General features: G+C 41.3%; 1 protein-coding gene across 3 annotated transcripts in view; it reads right to left on the reverse strand.

The window, feature by feature from the left end:
* LOC141444742 (transmembrane protein 26) overlaps positions 1 to 7657 on the reverse strand; it is a 30652-nt gene extending 22995 nt beyond the window's left edge. For all 3 annotated transcript variants that reach the window (XM_074110372.1, XM_074110371.1, XM_074110370.1), the window contains exons 1-2: positions 7164 to 7657; positions 485 to 623 (exon numbers count right to left, since the gene is read on the reverse strand). In XM_074110372.1, the coding sequence (XP_073966473.1) occupies positions 485 to 623; positions 7164 to 7366 (342 nt within the window). In that variant the 5' untranslated portion in view covers positions 7367 to 7657. The remainder of the gene's footprint in view (positions 1 to 484; positions 624 to 7163) is intronic.
* Between the last annotated feature and the right edge of the window lie 4176 nt (positions 7658 to 11833).

Genomic DNA, 11833 nt, shown 5'->3' on the forward strand with positions numbered 1-11833 from the left:
TATGTCTACAGAACAGATACACATCGTCATCATCATTATCATCATATCAGCCGTAGGCCGTAGGACGTCCATTGTTGGGCATAGGCCTCCTCCATAGACCTCTAGGTGCTTCGGTAGAAAGCTGTTGGCATCCACCGTAAGACTGCGGCTTTAACCAGGTCATTGGTTCATCTTGTTGGTGGACGTCCTACGCTGCGCTTGCCGTGCGGTCACCATTCGAGAACTTTTCGGCCCCCACGGCCATCTGTTCTCCGTGCTATATGGCCTGCTTATTGCTACTTCAACGAGCTAATTCGCTTGGCTATGACAGTGACTTGTTCTTCTACGTATCTCAATTCTGATTCGATCCCTTAGAGAAACCCCGAGCATAGCTCTCTCCATAGCTCGCTAAGCAACTCTGAGCCTATTTATAAGGCCTATTGAAGTACCACGTCACTATGTCTACAGATTCACATTGGAGTAGCAAGGAAAGGTCAATAGTTACTGTGGTGATGGCGCTGGCCGCGAGCTGGTCGGAGCTGTTCTGGTGCTGCTGCTGCACGCGCATGTCCACCTTGTGAAGCTCCAGCAGCCAGATGGCCGGCACCACCAGCACCAGGTACAGGAACACGGACGGGCAGAACCTGCCGACAACGATCACGCTGTTACTATAGGTTATCATGAGCCGTCATGAAGAAGCGCCGCTTCCTTGCTTTGCGGCAGCCCCACACTATCTTGGACGAGTGGGAGGTGGGATTCCCGAATGTTCCGGCACTGGATGCGGTGTCGGTGTCACGTTCATTATTATGTGTAATTTGAATTTTAATGCTATTTTATTTTATTATACTTCGTTTTTTTTAGCAACTGTAAATAGTCTTGACGAGTCTTTTTTTTATTGCAAAACGTTTTTTAAAAAACAGAAACTATTAAGTACTCGTACTTAGTCTTATGAAACCACAAGCATGTAAATGATCATTATATCCTTGCTAATTGTTACATATTTGCTGTGAGTTATTTTTCAAGTGTTTTTCAATAAAAGTACACGTCAAGATCGCTCAACTTCTTTCTAATGCTAAAAAAACGAAGTATAACACTAGTCTAAGTATCGAATTTAATTTACTAACCTATGGATGCTGTGATAAGTGTCCGATTAAATAATGCCGTCTTTGTTTATTCGGACAAAACAAACAGAGACGGCATCACTGATATCCGTCACTTAAAGTTAGTCGACAAGTGGTGAAACAGGCCCTAAGTATCGAATTTAATTTACTAACCTATGGATGCTGTGATACGAGTATATCCGAAATAAATATTTTTGAATATGAATATAGGTAGTGTCACCAGCCAGAGTTGAGGTTACGCATATAAGAACACGTCATGTACAGTATGAATTTTTTGAGGTGTCCCGATCTTTTAACAGCCCACCTTTCGAACTAAGCCATTGTATTCTATTGTGCCCTCAACCGCATCATGCTCAGTTTAAAATGAACGGAAATATAAAACAAAATAGTTAATTGAAATAACGACGTTTTTTTTACGCGTGCTCCATAACCATGCAGAGGGGTGAACGTTTCTTGCCTAAAGTCGAGGCAGTCATGAAACGCGCGGAAATGCAAAAAGCCTTCTATGGACGCTTTTCCTCGAACGTGTTCCGCCCCGCTGCGTCAAGTCTTAATTTTATTTGGCTGTTGAAATAGCTGAAAATACTGCAACTAGCTGTAAACCGCCTAACACACGCATTTATTCATCACCACAAAAACACACACAATTACATGGTGTCTTAGCTTGCTGCATGTGCAGTATATCCTCGAAATTTGGTGAGTGTTAATTTCTTTCATTTTTGACGCCTGATTACGTTTCAACGCGTGTGGTCCGCACCTGCGTGATTAGGGTGTTCTAGTGCCATATTTTTCACCATTATAATATCATCGCACATCGTTTATTTTGCATTTGCAGCGAACTTGGCCCCTTTCCCGGCGTTGCCATTGTCTCCCCTGCGACCTTCGGCCGGCATTTAACGTCGTTGTGAACGGCAAGCGGCCCGGAACCTTGATTACCTCGCGTGGCACCCGCGGGAGGCGACTGACGCCGACTGTACACCAAAAATATGGAATTGCTAGCCGTTACCGGCGACTTCATCCGCGTAGAATTCGGTTTTCACTATCCCGCAGGAACTTTGCAATTTTCCGGGATAAAAACTGTGCTATGTCCTTCCCCGGGACGCAATCTGTCTGTATACTGAATTTCATCTAAATCGGTTCAGCGAGCTTACAAACTTTCGCATTTACCGTGGATCCTAACCTGGGTACCACATGCAGAGGCTCTTCATCTAATTATCTTCCCCTGAGCCCGCGGTTCCAGGTTGCAGGCTGTGCCTCGGGATTAGAGGCTTCCAACTAACCTTTAGTGGCTTAGCCTCTCAGAAAGTACCACAGACTCTTCATCTATTATCTTCCCCGCCTATATACGTCCCGCACACAGGCCCGGCAGGCACAGGCCTCCTCTCAGAATTAGAGGGCTTGGGTCATAGTTCCCACGCGAGCACAGTGCGGATTGGGAACTTTCGAACACCACTAAATTGCTTCGCAGGGTTGTGCAGGTTTCCTCACGATGTTTTCCTTTAGCATAAAGCTCGAGGTAAATATCAAATGTAAAGGAAAATTATAACGGCTAAGTTTTCTTGAGAATTATTAGTAATTTAAGGGAAAATAGTAGCCTAAGGTATAAAATATACCTACACTTGGAAGATTCCGTACACAACACAAAATCCTTAAAAAAAAGAACTTGATTTTTTTCTAATAGCTACGGAACCCTATCTTGGGCGTGCCCAACACGCTCTTGGCCGGTTTTTTAAGACTATTATTCCGACGTAATATGTATAGCCCTGGTAACATATTTTTGAGTGGTTCGAATAGATACATATTTTTACACTTGACAGTACCTACAGGATGGAGCGTCTATGTATGGATGAAAAAGAAAGTTGTGTAAGTAATCAGTCGCGAATACCTCTAAAACTAGTTACTTATATAATAGAACATTACTGCAGAGGCCATGAAGGCAGAGTCGTAGACGAGGCCGGATAAAACGAGTCCAGCAATCCCTGTTCTGGCCGAGGTTTGTATAGTGCTTTTCTCAAACAATGTGAGGAAATATTTCATCCATGCATCGCATCGCATCGCATCGCATCGCATCGCATCGCAGTATCGCAAATGCTTACAGAGTAGTGTTGGTTGGCTGTTCGTAATTTTTCCTTTGTCAGTTTAATGTTAGTAAGCAAATTTAAAAAGTTAGAGCAGCGGACAATAATGGATTTTCATACATACTTCATGGCCTAGGCCAAGAAGTTATGTAGGGAGGTGGTAGGGAGCCATAAATGAGAAACTTCGTGTCTCCATTTCGTGACATTAACGCATACATTTCCGAGCATGTTTGAGAAAATACTTTGTCTTTTTTTCGACATGTTATAACCCTATAAAACATTTGATTTAAATGAAATTAGCTGTAGTAATGCATTGTATTTAATATCCATGTTATAGACAGTCGAGCTGGGGGTCGGGGGTCGGGGTTGCTCGCTAATGGCGTCCGGCCCCGCCCGCTGTTGACTCAGAGTTGAAGATTAGCTCATCACGTGGGCAAATTAGGCGAAGCTAGTGATGGACAAACTGACAGTTCTGAGGGATAGTGCCTAACTAAAACAAGGGGGCTATTACGAAATTCGAAAATCGAAGTTCGTATCGTACCGTCCCTCTCACTCTCGTATTAAATAACTAGCCGTAACCCGCGACTCCGGCCGCGTAGAATTCGGTTTTCACTATCCCGCTGGAACTATGAAATATTCTGGGATAAAAACTATCCTATGTCCTTCCCCGGGACTCAAGCTATCTGTATACCGTATTTCATTTAAATCGGTTCAGCGGTTTAGGCGTGATGAAGAAACAAACAAACAAACAGACTTGCAAACTTTCGCATTTATTATATTAGTGGGATAAGCTTCAGCGAGACGGCAAAATAAATTAAAGAAAAATAATAATTAATGAAATAAATTAAAGATTTTTTCCCTAGTTTTGTAAATGTAAATTAAGACATATAGTTCTCTTACTTTTAAGACAATATTGTGTGCCCTTACGGGGCGTAATGGTCTCTATTTTCTTCTGTAACACCTCAATTGCTATGTACAAAATAAATAAATAAAATACGAAGTAGTATAGGGCCAGAATAGAATAGATAGGATAGAGCAGGGTTACTCAAAGTGGGGTACGCGAACCCCTAGGGGTTCGCTATTCGACGGTAGGGGGTTCGCGACAAGCAAGACTAGCAAGATGATTAAGATTGGTTTTTGGCGTCTTTTTGTATTTTTTATTTTTAGTTTCTCCAACAGTCAATTTTATTTCTTTGGGGGGGGGGTAGGGGTTCGCTATCGTCTAGAAACTTTAACAGGGGTACGTGGAGCCATAAGTTTGAGAAACCCTGGGATAGAGCACTACCCTAACGTCTCGTCGCAGCAGTCTAGTACCGTGCGTTTTAAGCGAAACTTCTTTCCTCGCACGACGATCTGGAATCAGCTTCCCGGAGCGTTACAACTTAGGGATCTTTAAAAAACGAGCCTACCAATTCCTAAAAGGGTCGGCGACGCACCTGTGATTCCCCTCGTGTTGCGGGTGTCCATGGGCGACGGTGTGGAAAAAAAAGATGCCCTGAGCGAGGACAGGTAAATGAAGCGTTTCTATTGGTTCATGAAAAACTCGCACATCTTTGGTGGAAAGCTTGAAGTTTGTTTTATACGTAGCACCTGTGCATAGATTACAGGAAAACCTGCAAGAAGTCTTAAAAGTCTTTGGTGCTTAATTTAAAGTCACACCACACAGTAAATTTTCGTAACGTCTAAGAAAGTACGATAATTCTCCACGCGATTTTAACTCGCATTTCACCGGTTTTTTCCTCGCACATCGCGGCATCGCTCCGCTACTTAGCTCGTCTATAGTAGGTATACAACCTTACATTGGAGGCCAGGAGATCCAGGAGAAGGGTAAAGCGATCGGCCCGACCCCATAAAGTGGCATAAAGCTATTATACTGAGTCACCTTGCACATAAACTGCGGATTTCGTGGCAGATTTAAGGGGTTATACAAAGTGTTTAAAGTCTACAAGGTGTTAATTAGTTAAATAACTGAAAACCTGTAAGTAGTTTGTTCAGAATGAACACATACTCACACACACACACACACACACACACACACACATATAAACTAAAATTAAGTTTTTTTATTTGATTAAGTTTTATATCATTAAGTCTTAACAAGTTAATTTGCACATCCAGGCTCATTCAGCCCAAGCTAACAAATTGTAGGTATAATACGAGTACCTAGAGAGTAACTGTTATTGGCCTTAGGTCGTATCACTTCCAAATTAGAATTAAGATGAATTGTAACGCTGTTGTTCTCCTAAATAAATAAAATGAAACAAAAAAACCGGCCAAGAGCGTGTCGGACACGCACAAAATATTTTTCTAAGGATTTCGTATTTTATACGGAATCTTCCAAGTTTAGGTATATTTTATACCTTAAGGCTGCTATTTAATAGTAAAACTACTAATAATTCTCAAGAAAACTTAACCGTTATAGTTTTCCTTGAAAGTTTGATATACTTCATACCATCCTGTTTTTTTTTTTTTTTTTTTCCACCCACCGGTTTAGATTTTAGAGGGGGGCGGGGACGTATCCAACGATACCCCACACTATAAGGTTGGATGAGAAAAAAAAACACCCGCACTACGTCTATGGGAGGTACCTACTCTAAAAAAAATATTTTTGATTTTTGTCGGCATAGTTTACACAATAATATAAATTCGTGCAAAATTACAGCTTTCTAGCATTGATAATCCCTGAGCAAAGCCGCGGACGGACAGACAGACAGACAGGCAGACATGGCGAAACCATAAGGGTTCCGTTTTTGCCATTTTGGCTACGGAACCCTAAAAATGAAGAGTAGAATCGATTACACTATAGGTAAAAGCAGGTTGTGTTATTTACTTCGATTTTTTAAATTCAATTTACTGTGCCCAGTGCCCTGTTTAAAACCTTTTTAAACTAACACTAAATATATTCAGATAACGGATTGTCCTAACTGGAAAAGTCCATGAATGGTGGACTATAAGGCACCGAGTCCTACTTGCATCATGTCATTCATCATGTCAGCCAAAAGACGTCCTCTGCTGGACATAGGCCTCCCCCAAGGCTCTCCACTCAGACTGGTCTTGTGCTTTCCAGCAGTGGACTGCTGTAGGCCCAGGGCGGATCCAGCGTCATAGCCAGGGAGGTCACATAAGTAGTCAAATTGTATAGCCAGGGGTCACACCGTCAAATTCTAGTTGTAACAAAGTAAATTCTCCTCTTGTCGCAGAAATAAACCTATTATTAACTTCATTTGTTGAAGCAGGTGTTTCTTTGCGGAGGTATAGACCTCATCATCCTTAGCGGCCTTATAATAGCTACGTTTATGCATTTACTCGTATTTTAGGTACTTAGTCTAACTTCTCTGGTAGCATTGTGAACGGTTGTGTTGCTCTAAAGATGAGCTCCGGTTGAGTTCGAAACGCGTCAGTGTAGTGCGGTGCTGGTGATAGTTGGCTTTGTGTGGTTTGTGGGTCCTTACAATGTGAAGGGACTGCATGATCACGCATTTCTTGCATAAACGTAGCTATCATTATTAAGGTCGCAAATTTCCCTCTTTACCTCTCTGGCGTTTTAGTTTAAGTGGTGTTTTGATAAAAACATAGGTTACTGCCTTTTTGTAACATGGTACTTTTCAATGTAATAAACATTATTAATTTAAACTTACAGTTTTTTATTTAGACACATCATTCGTTTGTCGATGGAGACACCTGGCGCCTACCTAAATAAATTCTTGGTGGCTCCGTTGCTCCGGGACCTCGCCGAATCAACGCCCTGTAGTCTCATTAACTCATTTTACCGTTTGTAATGGTAGCCGTGTGCATTTAAGGAGAGGTTTCACCGCCATAAGGTGACCTCTAGCTTTTCAGTGGCATTCTAGTTTATTTATATTAACTTCATTAAGATCGATGAGAAAAATATTTACTTACTGTTGTCCTAGACCGGCCCAAGGGGGACATGACCCTCCAGGATCCGCCATTGCTATAGGCTGATGATGGATGACGATGTACTCACCATTTCCACTCCTGGTTTTCTTTAATGGTCAGCGTGAAGACGCCCTCAAATATGAGTAGCAAAATTGGAGACGCGAGGTACCAATAAGTGATGTCATCCTTCAAAAAATTGACTTGCCAAATTGCAATAATGCCATGGCATGCAAATACTAATCTTGTTATAACTGCTTTAATTGTGGCTAAAACTTTCCCTACATTAGTCATTTTTTAATTGGCTGTTTGCTTTTGTCTTGGTCTTTTAAAAGTTTTCACTTCAAAATGGCTGCCTCGTCAAACAAATCAAAGCAACGTTTTTATTTATTTTAAACACGTTCTAAGGCACTCTTTCTATAAACTTGTTTGTTCTTAATTAACCGCGTTGTTTTTTAGTTGTTCAAATTAATAAAAATACACTTGTTTTTGTTTTTTTCTCGTTTTGTTAGAAAATAGTTGCTTATGTAATTATTAAGGCACTTTTCGTATAAAAACTTAAATTTTAGGGTGCAACGGGGCACCTCGCCGCGATAACCATCCTGAATGAAAGGGATTCGTTAATACTTTATCTCTGTATCTTATTTTATTTGCAAACTTGATACACTGCGCCTTTTTACAGACAAGAGTTCTAAATTTCCACAGTTTGCAAGCAATGTGAGACGATTTTATCCAAAAAATCAGCCCTAAAATTAGTCTTTTGCGCGCGCATTTGTTATATTAGCCAATCACAGTTCTTACAAGAAAAGGGGCTTGGTGTCATTTACAAAGTCAAAGTAACTTCCAAAAACACAACGAAACTCTTACGACATCCACATACAGTTGAAAATCCGGTGCATTTAAATGTTTTTGAAAGAAAAGCTAAACTTGTAAGTAAGAAAAGCGTGAATATTTTATTAAATTGCCGAGAAATCTCTGCGACTTGGAACATAAGGTGGAGAATGGCGTTGCTTTTTATTCGTCAGACGATTCAGTAAATTTGCGAAGTGCACCCATTTGGGATTAAATGCTCAGTTGACCTGCGTTGATTTTGTGAGAGGTCACGACGTGCTATGACTGGGTAAATATAAAGAAAGAGAGAAAGAAGACAATTATTCACTAAAAGAGAGACACATATACAAAAAAAGTTAATACAATTCATCCCAGCCTATATACGTCCCACTGCTGAGCACAGGCCTCCTCTCAGAACAAGAGGGCTTGGGCCATAGTTCCCACGCGGGCCCAGTGCGGATTGGGAACTTCACACGCACCATTGAATTGCTTCGCAGGTTTGTGCAGGTTTCCTCACGATGTTTTCCTTCACCGCAAAGCTCGTGATAAATTTCAAATGTAATTCCGCACATGAATTGCGAAAAACTCAGAGGTGCAAGCCGGGGTTTGAACCCACGACCCTCTGCTTGAGAGGCGATAGGTCAAACCACTAGGCCACCACGGCTTCCTAAAATAATAATAAAAATACACATGAAAATAGTAGGTACATTATACGCAATTTTATACTTGGTAAACTCTGTTTTGTCTTTGTCCGCAGTTTTCTGCATTGATTGATTCAGACACTTTGGGGGACCATATCGTTAAAATACCAACATGTTTGGGCCATTCTAGTTTTCCTTCTTCTTAGGTTAATGCCAATGGCTTGCAATTTCTTATGGATTCTATGTATACAAAAGCTAGGTACACTATCAAAAATACGATACTTTTTTAACGAAAGCACACTATACCAGGTGTGGTCTGTAATAGTTGCAAATAATTAAAACATGACGACAGACGACATCGTGAGAATTGCGGGCAACCGGTGGATGCAAGTGGCGAGTTGTCGTTCATTGTGGCGTTTTGGGGGAGGCCTTTGTTCAGCAGTGGACGTCTACCGGCTGCCACTCGAGAACTTTTCTCCCCCAACGGTTATCTGTTCTTCAAGCGCATTTAATCAATCCATGAAAAACCAAGTCAAAGGCCATTAAACACGGTCGTTAATTAGTACCTATAATTAATTTCTAATTAATTAGTTAATAAGCATACTTACCAGAAACCATCTAAAACGGCCGATTATTCTAAGAAAGCAGTTCAAAAATGGAGTCGAAATATTTTTGTTTCGTTTTATTTGTTGGTAAGTTCAACTTCGTTTTCGATTTCAGTTTCGCCCGCGCGCAATTCGGTTATCGCGCGCTGTTCCCTCGGGAACTGCAGGGCTACTATGAAACTCGAAACTCGAAGTTCGCGTCGTGCGGTCCCTCTGACACTTATACTGTTTCGTAGTAGCCTTGCTGTGCATTGTTCCGGGATAAAAAGTAGCAAACAAACACAGACTAACGCATTTAAATAATATTAGTATGAATATCGGTTCATCATCATCCATCATATCAGCCATAGGACGTCCACTGTTGGACTCAGGCCTCCCCCATTAGACCTCCAGTCTTGAGGGGGGGGCTGCCACGTTTGCCAAGCGGGTTCACAGGGCTTCAGTGCAATCACTGTTACCAGACTTTGTCGCTAGAACTAACGACTTTTGCTTAAGTCTTAGCGACCAAAAAAAAGTTAACGACAAAAATGGCTTAGCGATTTATCTGGCGACTTTTGGAATACGAGTACAAATTTAAACAGTTCTAGGACCAATAATGGATACATGGATTTCTTTTGGCAAGAGATCAAGAGATCTATACGGAAAGCGACAAACGCGCTTGCGCACCAAATTCAAACTTAATTTAATTAAAGCTCCATCCGTTTATGCTTTAGCTTTAGCTATTTAAAAAAAAATCAAATCAATTTGAGTGAATTCGGAAATCTTCTAATTTAAGTAAGTTTGTTTTTTTTTGTATCCCAGACCAAATCCTGAGTCCGCTCGCTCCTGTTGGAATTAATTTTAGCGACTTTCTAGCGACTTTTGATTTCGAGTTTAGCGACTCGAGTTTCTAGGAGTTGGCAACACTGAGTGCAGTGCCGTGAGGCGCCAGGGCGTTAGAATGTTGTCCCCTCTCTTTGTTTTCCGTGGGCGCCGTAGAAACCGGCTGAGGGATAATACCAAAGATGGGCAGCAGCGTCTTGGCATCCTGACATGGTACCTATCAGCTGACAATTTTAGCTTTAGTAAAAGTCCGAGTCATGCCTCACCACCACCTCCAACACAAACAAAGCCATCTATCACCACCACCACACTTTCAACTCAACCAGAGTTCCCAGACGTCTTACTTTTTTATTCCAGTCATCATGATGCTGACAGAGGCCCAAGCTCGAGACTTTATGCCCAAGTTCCCATCGGAACTGCCCAAGGAGTGGCTCCAGGACAGGACTATCGAGAGGATGGAGGATGCTGAGAACCTGGATGAACTGGCGTACGACATCGAAGGACCAGTTCTGAGGGTCAATTTTGGGGACAGGAAATAAAGAGAATTTGCCCGCTTTTTATATTGTAATTATTATACTTACACCCTATAGGTACGATTATACAGGGTGTAGCATTCAGATCGGTCAGTATGGGAAAGTCTACAACTACTTATACGACATACGAAAATCTGTTCTGAGGTGAGGTGAGGAACCATGTCATCGATTTAAGTAACACAAACAGCTGCATTCATAGATTTAAAAAAAACTTGTACTCAAAACGGGAATCGAACCCGGTTGATTTGAAAAACTTTTTATGTCAGGGTTTGTCTACTTCATGTTTAGTAGTACTTTTATTGTAAAACAAAAATATAATATTTCAACCACAAACCGTTTCAAAAGGAAAAATTGTTGGTATCTGCTGGACATGTCCGGGATGTAGAGGAATTAAGAACAAAACAGGGACTGTGTTCAATAATTCAAGAAGACAAACATCTATTACTAAAATGCAATAAAATTGGAATTAAATTGAATTGAATTGAAATTAGGCAGTTAAGTCTACACAAATTGCTTTGTTAATGACAGATTCATATGAGTATGACACATGACAGAACCTACATTATTTCTACTTTTGGCCACTATTAGCACTGCGATAGATTTCATTACCCCCACCTAGTACTTCGCACCCAGCGAATACTGCAACTGTAATGAGCTCTCCATACTTAAGTGACGTAAACAGCGTGAAATATAGAAGAGGTATGTGAGAGGGATAAATCTAAATCAGACGTCTGCACGCTACGCTCTTTCGCTTCAACTTGACTGTGGCCTCCAGCGACCGTCCGCACTGAGTCGATGTAATGAGGGCTATCGTATTTTGTCTCACTAGATGGCGCACTGTTGCGTGAGGTTTTTAAGTATGGCTTTCAAAGTCTGTTATTACGGGCGTGAAAACAAAGTTTACATTAAAATCATATTTAATACACCTTAAAACCGTACCATAAAAATATCGAGCATGCCACAGTGTTGCATAGTCCCCGTTTTGTTCGGAAAAAAGGGAGGACAAAGGTTTCCGAAAGACAAAACTGTCTCAAAACACAGATATTCATTGCCCTGGAACGCATATTTGCCATAATTAATTTCAGATATTGCAAAATATTCACAAAATTATTCTAATTATAAATAAACCCGCGTAGCTCACCCAAAAACTATGAGATTTGACATTTCGGAGACCTCACGCTACACTAGCGCCTCTAGCGGCGAATTCATACGCGATAGCCCTCATTTTACGATTACTTTGATGTTACCGCCACGCTTCGGATCGTTGGCGTCCGCTAAGCCGTCCAGACAGACCATGCTTAGAAATTTAAGGCATCTATTTGTTTTTTT

Source organism: Choristoneura fumiferana, chromosome 30 (assembly GCF_025370935.1).
Source record: "Choristoneura fumiferana chromosome 30, NRCan_CFum_1, whole genome shotgun sequence".
Classification (NCBI taxonomy): Eukaryota; Metazoa; Arthropoda; class Insecta; order Lepidoptera; family Tortricidae; genus Choristoneura; species Choristoneura fumiferana.